At 47.5% G+C, this 21658-nt stretch overlaps 1 protein-coding gene across 1 annotated transcript in view; it reads right to left on the bottom strand.

Moving 5' to 3' along the window:
• The window catches only part of LOC135370296 (uncharacterized), a 469518-nt gene extending 452823 nt beyond the window's left edge, over window positions 1-16695 (bottom strand). The window contains exon 1 of the mRNA XM_064604007.1: window positions 16274-16695. Within this exon, the coding sequence (XP_064460077.1) occupies window positions 16274-16651 (378 nt within the window). The 5' untranslated portion in view covers window positions 16652-16695. The remainder of the gene's footprint in view (window positions 1-16273) is intronic.
• Window positions 16696-21658: the final 4963 nt, after the last annotated feature.

The raw sequence follows: 21658 nt of genomic DNA, 5'->3' as shown, positions 1-21658 counted from the left end.
TGCCCATCGGAGCTTTTATTCAGTCCTCGCCTCACGACCTCGCTACCTGGGTCTCGCGAACTCCTTGTACCACGAGTACCGGACCCAGACCACGTGAATGACAAGGAGCACAGTGCAAGAATGAAGCAAGCGCATCAGAAATCTGCCAGAGTTAATCCCAGAGCGGAACGTGTGGATCACTGACCCGAGACGGTATGGGACAGTTGTTAGTCATGCGGACACACCGCAATCGTTCTGGCAGAAAACGAGGCAAAGAATTTTACGGCGCAACAGAAAGTTCCTCATTGTCAGCAATCAAGACACTCCAGCCGATGACACGATTTTCATTGATATTCCACTGCAACAGCAAACAAATACCAGCGTGGCTCCAAGTACTATGCACGGAGATGCACAGCCGGAAAAACATCCTCATCCCCACCAATACGTTACACGTTCAGGAAGCCTAGTGAAGCCGAGGCATGGTCCTGACTGTACAAAAGAGGGGAAGACGTTGTTCACCAGCGCCCTCACAGAGGTGATAGAAACTGTGAGTGGACCATGCCTAGTGTGTAACGCGGGAAGCCGTAACACACGTGAGGAAGAACTGCTCGTCACGAGTCCTGCCATGCAGTACACGTATGTTGTTGGAACCTTGAAGGGGTTGAGACAGGTCATCCCGTGTTACTTCAGATAAACGTAACAGGCGGTTCTTTGTATCGATGTGAACTTACATTGAAAGTTGCACAGCGAAGAGCATAATATAAGCGGAGAAAATGGATTCCACGAACACCCAAAACTCATGTGACTCTGACATCACAGACCTCACCGCCGCCAGTGAGGCAGCGCACAAGAAGTCACGTGCCAATGACTGCCAATGGGCGCGAACCTGAGTTCTGTGACGTCTGCGCTTCGCTCGGGAGTGCGTTCGAGGGCTTGTATCTCGCTAAGTACGACACGTCGAAGAATAATTCCTTTTTCCTCAGTATTCTGACATGCAGTACAATGTGTCCATGATGTAGTGAACCACATGTATGAAAGTGTCCCATCCCCTTTAATCCCACTCTCTATCCGAAGCCCCTCCGATCCGTCGCCAGGGAACGAAATTCCAACAAACAATAAAGGGTTTGTTGCATACCTTCGCACCGTAACACCCCTCAGTTCCGCTGATGAAGGGAAAGCCCTTTTCCCCCCGAAAGCAGTTTCCTTAAATACTATTCCAGCGACGCTCCCTTGCTCCCAAATCACCAAACAGTGGCAGTCTCGAAACAAACGCTGATGTTATCAGCTGCCGGTATTGACCGAGCGCGTGTTCGTCCATGAATCCCGATAATGTTAACTGCAATGAATATTAATATTGTACCATTAATAATGTATACTGGGGTCCCCGTAATGTTGACTGTATGAAATGTTCAAACAGCACCCGTGCCTCAAACGTCGTCGTCTTCGTAACCCGCACTTGGTGGGAGGCGAAATTTACGTCTCGGAATTGACGTCGCCACAGCAAGCCATTGCGACTGGTCGTCTTCGGAGGAGGAGCCGAGTGATGGAAAGGTTGCGCCAGAAGGCTGCGAGAAGAATCGCTCGTGAGGCGATTCTTTGGTGCAAGTCTAGCATCCGGTTTGCACATCCCGTTCACACGGCGCAACTTTATCCATAGCTGCCCTCAAATCGGGATTGCAGGACGCCACTGTACGAGGCAAGCAATTGATCGGATGATGCGGAGCCGATCACATTCTGTGGGTCACAAACTAGCAGCGCCCTCTATGTCGGCCCACACCTCGCGTTGGGAATCCTGGGCAACTTTTACACTGCCGAGATTTCTGGATTTTTCCCGACTCATCCCGGGATTCCGGGACGGGGTTGATTTGAAAGCCAAACAGCATATATATTAACAATTAATGCGATTTTCTGAGATATGTCTGACGATTTCTGTGTGCTTGTTGTGAGTTCTCCTCAGCGTTTCCTCACTGCCGTGTTCATCCAGACATTTCTTTTTGCTATGCGATACTTTTTATCAAATGACTAATAGGGCTTGTTTACACACACACACACACACACAATGAAACTCTCGTTTTTATTCGCACATTGTCACGCATAAAGCACACCGATTTTTTTCATGCTACCGCATAGGAAACACAGATTCGACTTCCAAAACTGAATGACTGAAGTACCAAAACTTGTCGACCAAGAGGAATTGAATACACCTGGCTGCTTTATGTTGACGGAAAGGCTGGTTTCCAAAACGCTCGTTCTTCCCATCTTCCTTCTTTTTGTCGCTTTCTACGACGGTTACCTCCCAAATAATGAAAGCAACGCACCAAGCTCCGGCGCGTGTGTCACAGGCGCCAACCATGCGCCTACCAAGAGACTGCCAGACTGCCTACCGGCACCGAAAAAGAGAAAGAGAGAGCAGAGAAATGAAATGAGATGCGTACGCTTCTAGATTGCTTGGTGTCACAGTACGGCAAATATATGTATTTAACTTATGGTATATCTAAGGGGAAGTGGTTTTCAATATAATTTTCAACGTTTGATATGTAAGCCTTGTGGCAGATCACTTGTAAAAGAGATATCTTGCATTTGGTTGCCTGAGTCAGAGGCGGAGAGTTTTCATTTTCCCGGATGGGGCAATGGCGCACCGCGAAGTAAGTACTGTGGCGGGGGGGGGGGGATATGTTTATTAAGAAAACAAAGAAAGGAAAGGTAAGCCAGATGGAACGCAGGTGGTTGCGGTATTGTGTAAACGAGTGGGTGAGTTTAGGGTTGCCACCTTTTGTAGTGAAAAATACCAGCTGAGGGAGAGGAGGTGGATAGAGGGAGAGGCGGAAAGGCTCGCGGGAAAGGGAAGTGGGTGAGGGGTGGAAGAGCACACACAGAAGACGAGAGAGAGAGAGAGCTCAAGACAATACGAGGAGACGTGTTCCTGTGTATAATAATAATAATAATAATAATAATAATGAATAACTAAGGAAGCAACTGGTGACTGCGCGGGGTTCGGTCTGTGCTCCAGGTTTATTCAAGCTGTAGTGGAATGTTCAAGGAAAAATCCTGCAAAAGCCCATATGAAAGGTCTTGAGCCACAAATACCGGCAAAAGGCTGCCGGTATCACCTTCCTACCGGCAGAACAAGCAAGTAACCAGCCGTGCCGGTATGATACCGGCCTGGTGGCAACCCTAGGTGAGTTTCCATTCCCAGAATGTGACGCAAGCAGTGACGCATATGACTATAGGGAAAGTTGGCCATGTCTTCCGTGCATTGTAGAAAGCACCATGACCCGAGGGGTTAAATGAGGGAATGAGGGAAATAAGGTCACTCTTCCTGTGATCAGCGTCGGAAAAAAAAGTGAAAGTCGTACTCGGAGCGGTAGCGGCGGCGCTCACGCCCGAGGGAAGGTTCAAGGAGCGTAGGCCGGGTTGTTCTTCGTGAACGTAACTGTTTTACCCAAGTTGGGGATAAAAAAAATAGTGCAAGTACTGCAAGTAATGTTGAATTGAATCAACAAGAGTTGTGTGTGGTCAAGTGCGATGACTTCAAGGAAATCGCCGAGGACTCCTTCCGGAAGTGGGCTGTGATTTGTCACCTCCGGGGACTTCCCGCCGCTGCGAGCTAAGTTTCTATTGTTTTAGTGATTTCACTGTTTTGCATTAAGGTTCTGTTCGTGACAGTAGCATCTACGCGGCGGAGTTCATAGGATATATTTTGTCTATGGTCGCCTGTGTGATATATTTCGGACGTGTTTTGTGTATTGAGCGAAAAGTATAGCAGCCTGTGACGCGTGTAGTTTATCTTGTATTTTGGTTTCTTGTCTGTCGAAACAAGTGTTTTCGTTCACCTTTTCGTCACCTCTTCGTTCACCTCTTCGTGCTATTCGCTGAGTCCGAATCTTCATATTGCCCATGGATGTAGGCTGCTGCGATTCAGGTCCGTGAACACACTCTGGCGGCAGCTAAGGACAACGAATTGTCATTCAGAACGCGCGCTAGAAATTAGTCCTAAACGTTACACCGTTCTGCGTCGCGGCTGCATCAGCAGTAGGCTCGCTGTATTCACCGCAAATCCCGAAATCGCGAGATTTTTGTTCAAACAAATCCCGCAATTTTGGTACGTGATAAACGGCCCGGGATTCGGGACATGCCGGATCCCAACGCTACGTACACCGAGCCGAACGCGCCTACTTCCGCGGAGTGTGGAAATTCATCCCCTATTCGTGTTGTTCCAAATCCAAATATTACACAAAATGATGTTTGAAATGTAGATCTATTGGTGCCAAACATCTCCGTCGAAACCCTTTCACGCTGCGCTTCGGCGCCACGAAGTTATGGCGCTTTGAATATGAGGAGATCCTTTCACTCTTGGCTCGCCTCCTCCTCGCCCGATATCGGTATGACGTAGTACCGAGCGCGCCACGGAAGTGCGGAGTTCCCGTTTTCATGACGACGCCTGTAAACAGGGCCGCGGGGACGCGACGCGGCGAAGTGAAATGAGCGGATGGGCTATGACGTAGAGCCATAGAGCAACCGGTCAAGGCGTCACTTCCCGCCGACTTCATGGAGCTGCCCGGCACCGTTTGGCGCCACGGTCGGCGGTGGCCTCAAAAATTGAAGATTTTTAAATCCCTGTAGCATAAAAAATAATAGGAGGTGGGACTTTGAGTACGGAGTGCGTGGAGTAAGGCGAACAGACTCTGCCAGAGACAAAGGTCTATCCGTGTGGTTTCTCAGCCCCTTTAATAACTTGCACGCGTTAGGAGCTAACGAGAGGCGGGGCACTCTTCGAGAAGGGCACGTGATACAACACGTGCACCGCGCTCTTCGTGCGATACGTGAAAGGCGTAGGATACGTCACGCGCAATGTGTCACGTGCCCATCTTTTTGAATTTCCCGCCCGTCTTTTTGAATTTCCCGACGCTCGTGAGCTCATAACGACCGTAACGACGATGAAGCGATTAAGCCCCCTGGGGCGATAATCTACCCCGTTGCTGGTGGTAATGTGGTGCGGTAGAATAATGAGTTGGGTGACAGTAGTGAGGACCGTAGTCCTACGGTGTCCAAGAAGCATATAGAAGTACCTTTGTAATAGAGCGGCTAAAGCGTATATCTTCGCGCGCGCGGTATGATTTCGGTCTTATCATGGCGCACAGGAAAGCTGCACTAGCTGTGTAGCTTTTTTTTCTTACTTCCTTGTTTTGCTTTTATCTGAAATAAATAATAATAAAGGAAACGCCGATTACAACGAGGGCTCGCGGAAGGTGCATCTAGTAGCAGGCGTTCAATTTGCGTTTTCTTTATTTCCATTGATCTCGAGAATGAAGGAAAATGGAGGGGATTTATAATTATGCAACCACAATGAAGCCCTCCCCCACGCCCTTTCCTGATTAAACTTATGCCAGCTGACATTTAAGAATATAATTTAAATCTTCGTCGCACGAACCGCCTACAATTAAAAAAAAAAGTGACCCATTCTCAGTGAGGGAAAAGTTCAAGATCTCCGACGTCCGTAAGTAACGATATTTTCGAAAGTATAAAGCATAAGCGGCGAAAGGGGGCACAAATACTTTCAACATTGTGCTACCTTCACAAAAATCATCTCGAAATATTCCGTCTTTTCGCGGCTGGAGAATTCCGCAGCAAGCCTTCAACAGGCGTCTTTTGAACCCAGCCGCCTCAGAAGGCATTCTCTTTGAGTAATTACCGAAGAACATAACATGAGCGTCCGCAGCGCGTCATTCTGTATCTCTGTCGCGAGAGTATGCGCGTAAATCATTCCAGAAATTTCTGGCCGGAAAGAGGGTACGGATAGAGTAAAGCATCGCGCGTTTTTTAACTCAACGGCTTCCACGGTACATATTTGGCAAACAGACGATGCGGGCTCAAAACTCAGTACAAATGGCTTAGACGCGCGCGCCGTCTTCCGCGGAAGACGGAAAGTAAAGTTTGTTGAGATTTCGGCGCACGATAAAGAGCCCTTGGGCAAAATTAATTCCTAGACCGACCACCCTGGCGACGTCAAGATCATAGTTTTCCCGAGATGTAAAGCCACGAACTGAATTATCAACTTAAAAGGGGCACTAAAATGCAAAAACAACTTGCTCTCAAATGAAAGTTCGTGTTTCAGTTGGTATAATGCAAGCAAAATTAGTTTGCACTGCGTTACCCTTTAAAAGAAAAACGCAATGAAAACAGAGCCGTCTTTGGCGGCAAAGAATGGTATGCCCAGGAGGCAAAAATTGGGGGCATCCAATGAGACAGCAGGAGAAGCGCGTGCATACCTATCGTGGGTTCGTGGATTTGGAATGGGACCAATCGTAGTGTTCCGTATGCGTACGCGCGGCATCATGCGCACGGCTGCATTTTTCAATCCCGATTCACTTAAATTGTAGACTACAAGACTCCTCGGGAATGTTCCACCGACAACATTTGTCTTCACGTCCTTCGGACACGGACGCCAGTCCGCTTCGCAACGCGCACTATGTTTTTCACCTGGACTGCTCCATGACGTGGCACGCGCGTGCACGCGCAGCATGGACTAAACACACCGATGCACGAGCTTAAACGACGTTCACTGCTTAGCGCCAAAGCAAGAAAGAGTCCGGTAAAATTTCGATTGTAGCTGGGTAACAAAATCAAAGTTTCGAATAATGGTAACAAGTATGAAATTAACATAGCGTGTAACGTAAGTTGAAGCGGACTTGTTTTTGCATTTTAGTGCTCCTTTAAAATCAAGTGTGAAATTTCGCGGGAGTGCAAATGAAAGCCAGCGTGAATGTCTGCACGGTAGAGACATTCCAACCACGACTCATCAGGAAAGGGACAAGAGGGCAACCACAGAAATGGAGGCTGTTCGTCACACAATCACAGGCTTCATCAAGCAAGAACGGTTAGCTTTCCATGCTAACGGGATGCGTCATTGTGTAACACCCCCTCAAACGGGCAGGGTTCAATGACCACTGAAAACAGCGGCCATTGAACATATGCGTAGAGATCATAGTTCCGAAGCCAACCGAAAACCGACAGATCATAATAATAGGGATCGGATTCTCTGAACCGAAAGGAAGACCGGAACGAAAACCCTCTCGGTTCGACAGCAAGCGTGTAACATGTTAACATGTCAGGGTAGATGTAATGCTGTTTGGGAAGATGAGTCAGAAGAAGTCTGATAGGAAAAAAAAAAAAGAAAAAGGCCGACAAAGGCTACAGGGATGTCCTGGCTCAGCTAGCTCAACAGGTCACTGTGTAACTGCAGTTTCGCCTCCTGGAGTACGAGCAATTTCCGAGCTCAAATCTGCGTTGGGCTTAGCTTCTGCGGGTAGGTACCGTCAGTGATTTATCGAGGTTTTCTTACCCTCCTCCCCTAGCGCCCCTCAAATGTTTGGCATCGCCCGATACAGTACTTCCTTGCATCCTCTATACAAGAGGGGGCTCGTCTACGTATTTCAGCTGCAGATACATGTAGGCAATGCTACATAAACTTGTTGCGACGGCACTGAAATAATGGCCTCGGCCTTCTTCTTGGCCTATTGTTTAGAGCACTCCGGCGTGTGTGTTCGTCGTTCTAGATAAACTACTAGACAGCGTCCAACAAAGGCTCCACATGTTTGCGGGACTCTAAAAGATTTCACGTAATTATTCCGTTACTCCCAAGGTTCACGAATGAAATAAATTGAGCTGGTTTAACTGAAAAACTCATCAAATTGTAGTTATTACAAACAATTGTCTTCTCCAAACTGGTCTTGCCACTGCGCTTAGCAGCACTTGTCAATCGAATGATTTTTGCGTATACCACAAACCAGTTCAGTTGGAGCCTCGTTAGGGGTGCTCAGACGCTTTATCACTGCTTGACCGAATGGGCGACCTGCCACGTGCGGGACCAAGAAAACGTGGAGCTTTGAGGTTAATGGGGTCGTTTAAAATGCGAAGGGCAGCTTCCTGTTTATAGGCGGCTTCGTTAAGACGGGGAAATTGTCGAGACGCGGCGGACGCAGCACCGTGTACTGTATACACAGGATTCGCTGGGTTAATGGCACGATCGTGTCGTCGTCCATCTCATTTCCAGCGCAACGCTTCGCACGTCTAGCCCATCCATTCACAGTGTCGAACGCACTGAAGCGACGCCATTATTTGAGTTTTAAGTTGTTCTTCATTCCGGGGCAAAGCCGAAAAATAGTCTTAAAGGCTGTCTGTTGTTTTCTTTTTGATGGCGTGTTTTACTCTTGTTTTACTGGCGCACCGGCAACTAAGGAAACGACAACAATCAATTCCTTATGATTTTTTTAAAATTCCGTGTTAGCGCTGCGAAGCAACTGCGGGTATGAGCGGCGTACAGACGTTAACAGATGGAGAGAGGACAGCAGGACGGAGTGTGGGACAGGGGTGTTAGTATGCGTCCTGGGCCGACTTCAGGGGGAACTGTGCCGACATTCGTCCAGAAAGTCTTCGGAAAACCCAGGGAAAACCTCAGACAGCACAGCCGGTGACAGGATTCGAACCCGTGTCACCTCCCAGTCTGGAAAGCGATCATTCTAACCACCACACCGAAGTTGGTTTAAAGGCTTTCGACTCAAGTGGAAAGAGTTGGAGCATCTGAAACGCGAAGATATGAACCGAAAAGTAATGTGACGAGTCATGACGAAACAGGGCAAATATTCACACGCTCTTTGTGCTTTTACGCCGCCATTCCGCGCGTCAAAGTTGTGGTCCACATATGCGACTCCTCGTATCGTCTTCGCTATTTTCAAGTTTCCATGTAGCGCGCTGCTCCACAGCATTTATCAAATATGTCTTAAAATGTAAAAGCGGGTGGCCGCGCACATCTTACCTCTTTTAGACTTTCGCCTGCCCCCCCCCCCCCCCCCCCCACCCGCTCTTTTGAGAAACCTACAAATTCGGCACAACCACTGCTTCTGAGCCGGAGTGATTCCTCAGAAAATCGTAAGAGTAGCATACAGCAACGAAGCAGAAATCACCATTGACAAACCTGTCCGGCGTTTCAAATGTTAAAGTTGATGAAATGTTGACCTTATGAAATTAGTGGATACTAAAAAAAAAAAAGGGAGATGGAGAAGTTCACAGCCCACCACAACCCCTTGACAGCTTCAATTGCGATCACGCGCAGAGAGCGATTCGAAGCCGGTTCACAAAGAATATCATAGATGGCGCCTGTGCTGATGCTAAACTGATTCCAACCTGTATGAACCGCGTTTTCTTTGGGAAGGTTGTAGGAGCAGTGGAAAGGAACTCCCTCCATAAATTTCTCATTCCTGAGATCCTGACTGCGATAGCACAAACTTTGCTACAAACAAAGCTTTATTTCCAAGTTTTCCCATTTAGTACGCGAGGTCGTTCAATCAGAACTCGCAGACGACAAGTGGTTCGTCTTGTTTGTTTGTTTATTTATTTATTTGTTTATTTATTATTGACATGCAAAGGCGGACCACACCCCCTTCTTCGTGGCCACTACCGCTGAAAGGACGTTCGTGATTGGTTACTGTAATTGAAAACACGATCTTCATTGGCTGACTCTTAATGCTTACGTCATGGCGACGAGTATAAGCAGGCTTTCTCTATATCTAGGTGGTGTTCTCATAGCGCCCATCTCTGCTAGGTTCTCTGTTGAAAAATATCATAAGCTCTCATATATGAGAAATTATGAGCACTGTGCGCAATGCTATGAGCAAGAGGAAAAGGGGAGCGGGGGGAGTATGTGCACAGCAGTGAGCGTTACGAGCAGTTATGAGCAAACGAATGAGCGCTGTGAGATGTGCAATGAGCGGAACGTGAAATCACATTGACCGTGTGAGCTGTGTGAGCAGCTTATGAGCAGGGTGAAAATGATACCATAGCACAAAATGCTGGCGCCACAGCGTCTGGTGATGGCCTTTCAAGAGACACTCGTCACTGTCGTCCACCGGAACGGCCGGAACTCCATTTCCCTTCGCCCGATTCTGTTCAAATTTTAGGTGCATGTTTCACGTTCCGTGTCGTACAACATTCTATTTGGCTCCTGGATTCGCATCCAAGCCGTTGCGAGTGCCATCTCAGTGCTTGGACGCTTACTTGCTTATTCTACCCTGCTTCTCGGAGCAGTCTGGACGTATTTCGCTCCGCTCTGCGTGGGACTCCTATTTTCGTCGCCGTCTCCATGCTGTGACAGTGTCTTTGTGCCGTTTCAGTGATCACTGATGGTGTTTTGTGTGTGTACCTAGGAATCAACCTACGGAAGCCGTGGAACGCGTGCGCGCATTACAGGTACGTTGCAGTCCCGTTTTTCCGTTATCGTTCGTTATGTCTGTCGGGTTAGCTGTCTGCAACTACCATATTCTTGCTTTTTGTGACCCTTTGTGGAAAGCGTTCGCTGATAACCTTTACATGTGTGTATAAAGTGTTTAAAAAAAGTCGCGCACTAAGTTCTTGTACCAAAATTTTGTAGCTACATGCTGCAGGGTGCACCGAAATCGCACGTTAGCATGCTCTAAAAAGTGTATGTTTGGATGCCCCAAAGTCAAGCAAGCCACAAATACTCTGTGTCACTAACCTGTTGCTGTAGTGGCCAGCGAACAAGTACATGCACTCAGTTTTGCAAGCACTGCGCAAACATACTGAGGTGTTTCAGAACCGCGTTCATTGGACGTCACCAGCATTAGAAGAAGGTTACCTTCAATTTTAATCGGCGAAATGACCTCGTGCGTTATTCTGACTGACTAAAAAAACTTAATGCTTTGAAGGTGTGATCTATGCGTTGGGATGAGAAACAGGCCCTAATCATTTCAATTTCAGCATGAACCCATAACGTTGTATAAGTTGTGGGAACTGGAATACTTCTAGGCGCAGAAATTTAGCGCAGTTCTAACTTTGGTCTTTCTTTCTCGGCAGATACCTTCGTCATATATGCAGAAGGTAAACCATCGACATCAAAGGTGCTTGTGCAGAAACGGAAAAAGCTCATCAAAAAGCGTTTGGCAAGCTTTCCGAGGAACCTACGCCGCGCCAGTACCTGAATAAACCGGTATTTTGTAATCACGTGTTGTCATTTTAGGTTAGTCACGCATGTTGCACGGTTGGTCAGACGGTTCATGTGCATTCATGTACATGAATACGCTGTATGAGAATGCTCATAGGCTGTATGAGAGTGCTCACATAGCTCATACAGCTCATACATGCTCGTAGTAGCTCATATGATTCCTCATACAATAAACACATATACGAGCTCCATGTGATTGCTCATACAGACGGCTCTATGTTTTTTTGTTTTGTTTTTTCAACAGGGTTATGCTCGCTACGCCCGGGTATATTTTTTAAACCAATGGCCAAACGCCATATGCTGAATAGCAGAGTCTGAATAGGAAATCAGGCCGCGTATTCAAAGTGGCACCGGTTCGCCATTAAGACTCATTTTGTCGCGATGTTCTCGTACAGGGAGCGGCGTAATGACGGGACAACCTGAAGCGAAACCAGCGAATTTGAGTAGAACGAACTGCGCATACAAAAAAACGATATTACCATAAAGGACGTAATCAAATCCAAGCTTGGCAATGTGACGTCACCCGTTTCAACGAAACGGGATAATTGGCAATGAAAAGATTGAAAAGATTGAGAGTGAAAAGATGGCTAAGAAGCAAGCGAGCTGGTGAAGTTGATGCATAATGTAAAACCCAGAGACCAGGGAACACGAAGGGACAGAGACAGGACCCTCGAGCTGTCAGCAACCCATCCGTAATCCTCGGTCCGTCCTTCAGCAGACTGCTCGTTTGCCCGAATTGACCTCCACTGCGTGTTTTTCTTTCCCTCTGTTGTGTATATACAGGGTGTCCCAGCTAAACGCGAATATATTATATATATATATACATATATATATATATATATATATATATATATATATATATATATATGTCACTTTTTTCGAGATGAAGTCAGTTCCAATGTAGTATATGCTGAAGGGCACTCCTTAGCAGGGCATTAGCAAACTCCTAAGGCAATGTCTTAATTAACTTTCAATAAATGACTTTTTAATCATAAAAGCTACGAAGTTGCCCCAACGAGAACATCAGGTTCCTTCGGTAACCTGATACCGGAGCCGTTTTCAGAACAAAAATCCGTTCGATAGATCGTCCACAAAAATTCGTGAAGGAACACCATCGCGCATCTTCGGAGACGCGTCTTTCCTTCACCCCCAATGTGAGAGGGTGAAAGAGCACACTATCGCCTCTGGCGCCGTGGAAAAAGATCAAAACAAGAGAGAAAATGCAACCCAAGATAAGGGCAGTTCAGAGTCACCCAATACATTTGTTTTTGTTTTGTTTCCGCAAGTTAAAGCCCATCTTCGACGCATGAGACGGCACTGTGCTCCTTCACGCTCTCACACTGGGGGTGAACGAAATACGCGTCTCCGAAGATGCGCAATGAACAAAATAAAGAAGAAAAAAATGGTGTCCCTTCACGAATTTTTTGTGGACGATCTACCGAACGAATTTTTGTTCTGAAAACGGCTACGATATCAGATGACCGAAAGGAACAGATGTTCTCATTGGGACAACTTCGCAGTTTTTTAATTAAAAAGTTAATTATTGAAAGCTACTTAAGACATTGCCGTAGGAGTTTGCTAATGCCCTCCTAAGGAGTGCCCTTCAGCATATGCTGTATTGCAATTGATTTCATCTCGGAAAAAGCGATACATATATATATATTTTTTAAATATGTTCGCATTTAGCTGGGACACCCTGTATGATCAAGGAGGGGAACCCGAGAGAGGGATCAAGAGACGACACAACAAATTATCTCTCTTCATCCCTGCCTCGGGTTCCCCTCCTTGATCATGCACCAGCTTGTCAGCGCTTTGTCTCTTCTATGGACACCCTGTATTTCTGTTGTGTAAAGTAAAGTTTCCAGCTGACTTCGAGACTTCATGTTGTGTCTGTCCGTTCGTGCTCCCTAGTCTCGGGGTTTTACATTATGCATGGGACAATTGGTTCATCATGTTATCTTGAGCATCTTCCCATCCACTGAAACTCAGTAGCGTCTCATGAACAGGGTCAGTCCTGATACTCTACTTAGCGATTAAGCGGGGCTTCGAGTAATCCGAATGGCGAATTCCACTGAGAAAGCACATTTTCTCCCACGACGGGAGAGGGCTTCCTCCCGCCGGTGTCGTACGGGTTTGCGTCCCGAACGGAATGCGATGCGCCCACCGCGGAAGAGCGTCCTTCGATGTTCGCGGCGCTCCAGTCCGAGTCTGTTTTGCTTGGATTGCGTTGACCAGGCGCTGTACCTATAGATAGCGGTGCTCGTTTATTAGCTGGGAACTAATTTTGGCGCTACGGAGAACATAAACCAGGGAAGACACTCTTGCACTGCCGCTACTCACCGAGGACGACGCCAAGTTTCTAGCGGAGTTTATAGCTCGCGAACTACGCGTAGAAAAATAATGCTCGTTGTCTGCACTGATATTTTCGGACGCGCATTCCCCAACAACACCGAATGTCCTCTGGATGTACGAATGATGTCCTGACGGATTCGCACGTCAGATGGATATCTGAGTGATATCCATCGGACGTACGAGTCTCTTAGGACATTATTCGTACATCCAGGGGATATACGGTGTTGGTGGGGTTGTGATGCGTACATGATGCGATGAATAGAGCATCTATCCAAATGTCTCATCCCCTCTGATAAGGGGGGGGGGGGGGGTGCCAAATCCAGTGAACCGATCCGGGAGTGCCTCAGGACGTCGATACTTCGAACAGAAGAGCGACTGAAGAATAACAGTATCCGTTCGAAACGTCGGCGGCTTTCGTCCTGAGGCACTTCCCTTAACATCCCCTTTAATAGTTCGACAGACAGTGGTAACTCATTCTGCCGAGTTGGCAGTCCGCCGAGTTCTTAAAAATTAAATGAATCAATGACTTCTCTTCAATGACTTCTCTGAAATCCAAGTCCACTTGTGACGCGTGAATAAAGTGACAACGGGTCGCTGCACGATCCACATCGAATAACACGCGTCCCCCTCCATTTCATTAACATCCAGTAGGTGAAACCGACCGCGTATAGCTCTTAATTTTCCCGCATTTCTGTCTCTATTGATTTTAGAAGCAACGCAAAGAATAATTATTTATATCACCGAGTACATTACATATAGGAGATTATACTTTACTTCGCAAAGAATAATTAAACGTTCCACTCAATCGAAAAGAAACGCCAATGCTGGTAACATTGTCAAGGTGTATATCCTGGGCTGCTGCCGAGATTGTTGAACGAAAGCGCGTGTATTTCGCTTAAGTTCCCGTTATACTGCGCCCGGAGGCACGACCCCCTTGAGCTGATAGGGTAGGGCTTCATAGGGTAGGGCACCCAGTGTTCCATCTTATCTAGCCTCTAGTTTTACATAATTTCCAATAGCACTCGCATGAATTTTCTTTGTTGCGGACAGCGTTTTTCGCAGCAATAACGAATACCTGTTGCTTGCTATAAACACAAAAGTTTGTAGCAGCACCTCCATGTCTGACGAAAAACCATTTCGTTAACTTGTTATTCGCATGGAGAGCGACTGCGCGTTGCCCCTAATTATTTTACTAGGCCTTAGTTAGTTAATCAAGTGGCGCATGGTTAACATGGTTAACATAATTCTGCTCACTCTGCACTGCGTGCAGCATGGCTCATTCATTCGCGCTTGTCCGCGTAACCGAAAACTCTTAGTGTGCCAACCGCCCCCCCCCAACCCCCCTCCACAATGACGAGGGACACCCCCAATTTCTTTTTTTTTTCGCTGCGGCGTCTTCTGCAACAAATAAAATGGGCTCCTGCGAAAGAACGATGAGCGCAGGTGACCTACGGAGGAATTACCTCCGCGCACCTTTAAACAAACCCCTCTCCACGTACAAAGAGCGCATCAGCGAACGAGAAGACATCGTGACGTATCACGGGCTCCGGCACGTGACCAGTGACGTCCAACGGCACAGCTCAAGCATGTATAAGCGACGCGTGAGCCTAGAAGAAGAAAAAAAAGTAGTTTCTACGCCACGCGAGGCTCGTGCTCGCGTCTGCTTTCTCCGACTGCTGTTTCTAAATTTTATTGCGCAGTGACAATACACCGCTGAGCGAAAACATTTTGCATGGTGGTTCCAGGTGGACAGCTTCACAGACGAAGCAGCGTTTCGACCCATGTTAAATGTCACTCCCATGCTCCATTAACGCCACTTTCGAGAACTTCACCGTTCAGCGACCTATCTAATCCAAGCGTGACAAATTGAGCAAAGTAAAAAAGAAAAAAAAACGAACAGACAAACAAAAATAATCACAACTACTGCGCTGAATTCGGAAAAACTGACGCCTAGACGAAAACGTTGTTCTTACAGTTCTTACGTTCACTGTTCTTACGTTCTTACAGGAAAACACGCTAGCCACCGACGCGGTATTCCACCTACGATAACGTATGCGAGCTCATTTCGAAGGCTGACCCCGCAAGAGGGAATGTATTCAGTGAATTTTACAAGCGGATTCATGCGGAACCTCCCACGTGCAAGGGGCTTTATGCGGTTCGATGCGATATGCAAGTATACGATGCAAGTAAAACCTTTCGTTATGCGTTCAAGAGAAGATATTCATTAAAAGAAATTGCACGCCCCTATGGAGCAAAACTGATGAGTCCGTGGTGGGCAAAGTACCTCCAAATTGGACTTGAGGTACAGTACCAATTAGCTAGCACTTGTTGTACTCTAAGTACAGCTTTAAGTACAGTACGAAGTACATACTACAAATGTACGAAGTCATTTGCAAAGTACTTTAAAGCAGACATCGAGTCCATTAAACAAATGTAGATCGTATCGCTCGACGTTTCAATACTTGGCTGTGATAAAACGTTTCGACTGATATCCGTAGAATTATGTGTCTTAGAAAAAAAAAAGAGAAGAAACCGGAATCTTAATTAACCAGCAATATTACCAAGTGCTAGCTACAAAACATGCGCAGTTTATCGCTGACTCATCAATACGAACCGAAAGAAATGAAGTTTTGCGTTTGTATTGGCAATTGGGTGCTCGAAAGGAAAGTCCCCAAGAGAAGCTCTTAAAAGTACAGGACGAAGTACACAAGTTGAAAATGTCCTGTTGGTAAGGTACAAGTACCGAAAAATGAACTTAAAGTAGTACTTGGTACTTGAAGCACATACCATCACTGACAAATACTCGATTACTTGGCTCTTTCAGTGCTGTCCACGTGGGTAATCACGTCGTCTTTTATAGAAGCCTTCGTGTCTTTTTTATTACGTTTTTTTTTTCTCGAGGAATTACGAGAAACGTGAACTTACCGGTATCCTCGAATACGATGTGAGCCACACATATCCTTCCATATCATCCGTCGACTGAGGTTTAGGAAAAAACTCTACACTAGGCACGTTGGAGTCACTGCTGTCATCGTCCGTATCCCGTCGAGTTCGAACCGGTGGCAACAAGTGAGACAGCCGGCTCAAATCGTCAACACCGCCGTCGTGAACAACACGGCTTTCCGAATGAGTCTCTCGATATCTGGGATTCGGCAGGTATTGGGAGCTAATGGACCGGCCCATCTTGATTGCTTCTACATCCTGAGAGAGGCGGTAGGTGAAGTAGAAATCTGCCGCCAGACCACAACAGAGAACACTGAGCGCTCCGAAGAGCGCCAGCCCGCCTGCACTCGTCGCTGCCATCACATAAGCCGGCAGCGCTGTCGGGTTGTTTCGCTGGCATGACGCTCGTCTCTCGCCGGCCCAATATCGCCGCGATGAGCGCGAGATGGCGCCACTCGCGCGCGGACCCTGGGACAGCTTGAGTGCGCATGCGCAAGTCGATGTCGCCGAGCGTGCATGGGACGAAACACTACTAGAGGAGATTTGGTTACCGCGAAAAACAAAAAGGTTGTTCCTTCTTGGAGGCTCGGTGACTGACAGGCGCCGCTGAATTGCCGATGAAAAACACGAATTCAGGAGCACGCGCGCTTCACCTGGAGGAAAAAAAAAAAAGAAGAAGAAGAAAGAAACAGATAGGTTGTAGCGATCGCTGTTCGCTTTCTGATAGGGAGCGAAAAATGAGGGTCGTTCTTGTAAGGAATGAGAACGGGCATCATGGTAATTGAAGTTTTGAACGAGGTCCTCGAACGTTGACCAGTGAGTGCGCGATCCTTGGGCGCACACACGGTCGGTAATCGAATATATATGTTACTTCCAATCCAATCACCGAGTTACTTTCGTTGTGTCGTGGCCATCAGAAAACCCATGATTGTGTCCTACCTATTTTCCGCGAGCAATGCGCGCTGTTTCGTAAAATTGCCGTTTCCCGTCCTGAGGTGTGCTGTTTGTACGAGTGTGAGAGGAGAGTATGGGAGAATATATATCGGGAGGGGGAAGGGTGCAGGTGTGTGTTCTCCTGAAGAACGCTCTGGCATGGTGACAGTGCCGTACTCGTTACCGAAATATATTGTATCGCGATAACGACACTCGTAAACAGAGTGAAAAGCAGGGAAATACCGATGTCGATAGTTCCTTTTTTAATGCTATGTACTGCTATCGTTACTAAAAAATTACGGCAGAAATCGCTGTGCAGGTTATCATTGAAATGCGATAGCATTTAAGAGCTCATCGCTGGCATTCTACGACGACGGACAGTAGAAGCCTGTGAAGGAAGAAATAGCTCACGCGCTTGGCCATCACTAGCTTTTCTGTGCTGCTGACGAAGACAAAATCTATAAAGGCGAGTTCCCACATATAGCGTTTCGCTCTATAAGGCTAGAAAATACCGCTCGAAACCTAGCGCTGTTTTTCCGTGTGCCGTTCTCACATACAACCGAGCACATAGCGCAATCCTGCTGGGGTCACGGGATATCTCTTTGCGACGTGATGCACCGGTGCTACCGTGATTGCTTACTGTCAGCGTCGGGTATCCGCAGCATGAAGGGGGATGACACTTTCGATACTGTGATCGCGATACCAGACGATAGTAACCAAACACCCATGCATTGGCAGATGAAACTCGTGGCCATTTTCACGTCGTCGTCGTCGCAGTCCCGTCTTGCTGCTTCGAGTGATCGGAAGCAAAACAAACCCCAGCTTCTGCGACGTCACGGCTGAAAGAAGCTCACGATTGGTTAACGCAGACTCACCGCTCAATATAGCGCTAGAAAAGTTGACCGGGGCTCTACTTCGACAAGAGCGGTTTTATAGCAGTTCGTAGCAATGCGAAGAGGAAAATATAGCGCAATTTTCTAGTGCTATGTAGCAAAGCGCTATATGTGGGAACTCGCCTTAACACTTCCCGTTCCCGCGGGTTGTGCTAATTTATCGTCATTGACTGGTCGGAGCTTTCTTTCAATAAGTCCGCGAACCAGTTGTTCTGGGTCTTCTTAGTCTCCATATTGAAGTATCCCGTAACAATCATGGGCATAATGGGTTCCTTCCGTTCTTCCGTGAAGGTGTTGAATGCGCAGTAATTGAGCAGTAATTGGCTAGAAGGAACTTCTTGACCTTGCCTTTAGGGGATACCGGCGTAGTGTACACAGCACGATGAGGGTGGGGGACATCCATGTACAGTCCACTTGTGCCCGCATAGGTTGGTTAACTTCGCCAATCATACTGACGGTTGGTACAGAAAGCATCACAGTGAAGGCTACTGAGGGTTGCTCGTGTGCTTTCTGCTGTGGGTGGTCCACGACTACGCTATTCCCAGATCAGGAGGGTCTGCACAACCCTCCCTCTCCTGTACCATCACCACCACATCTCTCTCTCTTTTTTCACCCTTCCCTCTACTCCCTTGCCTGGCTCCACAGAACAGCCACCCACGAGCAGGGTGGCCGCACCTCCCTCGAACACCAATCTCCATCTCTAGGACGCATACGTCACCAACTTCGTCTGCAGCGGCTAAGGCGTGTTCTACCTTAATGTCTGCTTTCAGTGTGACTGTCTTGTCCTCATTTCTCGAGTAGGTGGCAGCAAACGGCATTTTGGGTTACCTTCACTCTTCGCAAGGGAAACGCATCGCAAGCCTTCCAATGCCGCCGTATGTTTGCCCAGGTCTCCGAGAGGGCGAAGACGTTGCAGTTCGCCAGTACCAGGTCAGACGCTACGTCCGTAACATGTGCAGTAGGATTCTGCGCGTTAAGGTCCTTCATGTTTGTCGTTCGCCGTGGTCCGCTGCACCATATTTTTCGGAAATCTCGAGACTACTAAGTAGTTTTTTTTGTTTTTTTTTTTTTGTCTAGCATGCGGTCCCCCTCGCATTGTAGACGAAGTAGGTGCTGTTTGTCGTTTTCTTGAGACACTCTCGCCGAGTAAAGAAGAGGAGGGGGTAACGTTGGGCAGGCGAACGATCTGCCTCCCTAGGCTGGCGGCACGTTGCTCGATGGAGAGTGCAGTAGCATGGAGTGAAAGGGGAGGACCGTTAACTTATTTGCCGGTAAGCAAAATCTCCTTTAGTTGAGGTTCACATGTGCTGGTGGGCTGCATAGCTCGCTGGAGTCTGCGTCTTGCAAACGTCTTGCATGGTCCACTTAGCTTGTCGCGTTTAGGACAAACGCATTTCGCGTTGGTCTGAAGTTCCCTCGTACATAGACACACTTGCACTTGAACTGGAGAAGTTCCTCCGCCGACAACTGCTTGCGTCCGCGTGCGTGGCGTCCGGACGTCCACGGTGTGACATCTGAAAGCGCGCCCTCTGTCATGGCGGTTCTATATCCGCGCTTGAACACGGATGGGAAATTCCACCTCCCAAGTTAACGAAAAGGGAAGATGTTTAGTTGCTTACATGCAGATCTGCCGTGTTTGAGCTCTGTACTGTGCAGTGCTGCTGTTGTGAAAGGGCCAGCCCTTCAGCTTCGTCTTGTCTCTCTGCTTCTTTTTCTCTCTGATTCGTGCTGCTAGCACTGCCGCACTTTGGGGCTTCTCCTCTTCGTCGCCTAGTTTCGTGGCCACGTTTGTTATCGCCTGGGAATATTTCGACGTCATCACAACAGATTTGATCTCCAAGCAGCAGCCAATGGGTGCAGGCATACCCTGCCTCAAGAAAATGCTGTGGGTTCGGTCATAAATGCAGTCGCATTTAAAAAAGTAAGACGATACTGTACCCGATACTTCTGCTGGAAATACGAAGAAATGACGTGATATCTACAACATCGCAATCTCGCTTACGCGAACATTCAATTTCTACAATAGCGACTTGGGAAAAGACAGTATAGCCGCGTTTACATGAACTGGACAGGAGCGGGTTGAGTTGATTTGTCCAGTTAACTCGCTCATGTAAACGCTGTCTGGTCGAGTACATTTAACCCGACAGCAAGGGGTGGGTTGACGCGTTCGACTAGACGCGTGAAGTGCTCGTAAACACGGTCGGGTCGAGGTGGCCAGACGCGAAGGACTGTAGGATCGAGTACAGCGCCCTTCAACTCACCAACTCGATCCGCTCTGCGGAGTTCATGTAAACACGTATGTTGCAACAAAAAAGCTGAGTATTTATTGTGCAGCTTAGACACGTTGGCTGACTTTTGACAATAGATGGCGCTCAAAGCTGCGTCTGTCATCCTAGTGCGCTTCCTTGAACGCGTCTCTGCACAGACACTCAACAGAGGTAAGGTTGGGAATCCCGGGCCCTTTTTTCAGTCGCGGGATTTCGGGATTTTTCCCCAACAAATCCCGGGATCCTGGACGGGAGTTTCAGAATTCAGATAAAACCGAGAATACTCGCCGATACAAAGCCTCAATGGACCAACTGTAACGTATCTCAATCGTGTTGCGTGCCTTCTCCGTGCTCTCTCGATGCGTGCCAGCCAAAACATGCGTCATAAGAGTGATTATGAGAGTTTACGAAAAACAACAAAAACACAGACGCGGCCTTCTTGCGTTCGGGCCAATAACAATCTTATCTTTATGAGGGCAGTCATCGTCGAGCATAGCTCCCATCCATTCATTTCACACTGCCGCCAGGGACGAAACCGCGCGCTATTATAAATTTGAATTACAGGATCAACAAAACTGAATCACTAGAGACGGGAGATTTAGGAAGCGCCTGGGAGTGAATTCTCGGGAAGGCACCATGCTAAAGAAAAAAAGGCGTTCGAAACACGAAAAGGTTTATTTCCCGAACAAGTTCAAAGAAACGTGATAAAACTTTTCACGTGGGTGTGGTCATCAAAGAGTTCAAAGGAGAATGTCATTAGCGTGGTTCATATCCCGGTCTTCACTGGCTCGCGCGTTCACTGCATAGGTGAAATAGGGGCGCAGGAAGCACAGCGCGGCAAGCGTGCTATCCTATGTAGATGGGAACGAATTTTTGTACATGTATTCGCAGTAGAACTGAATACTCGTTCGGCTTTTAGGCTTGATGGGTCGATTGATGGTTACCAAGTATGGGTGTGTAAATGCGTGTGAGAAGTGGTCCTCTTCCACCTCTGCTCATGAAGTGCACAGAAGCTTGGACTCCTGCTTCTGGGACGCGTGATGCAAATAGGTAAGTCTCTCGTGCGCATCGCAATTGTGTTCAGTTATATTCTTGCATTTTCCTCCAATTTCGTCGAAATTTATTAGGGTGACGTACAATACACACTGCTGGCCAATCGTGTTTGCGCATATTTCATTATCTACAGGGAAGATTACAAGCGGCGGTCCATGAATAACCAGTACTTCTACAAGGAGTGCCTCGGCAAGGCAATAGCCACAGACGGACAGGCTCGT

Source organism: Ornithodoros turicata, chromosome 10 (assembly GCF_037126465.1).
Source record: "Ornithodoros turicata isolate Travis chromosome 10, ASM3712646v1, whole genome shotgun sequence".
NCBI classification, from domain to species: domain Eukaryota; kingdom Metazoa; phylum Arthropoda; class Arachnida; order Ixodida; family Argasidae; genus Ornithodoros; species Ornithodoros turicata.
Note: the sequence above shows the minus strand (reverse complement) of the source record. Positions and strands in the feature narration are given on the sequence as shown.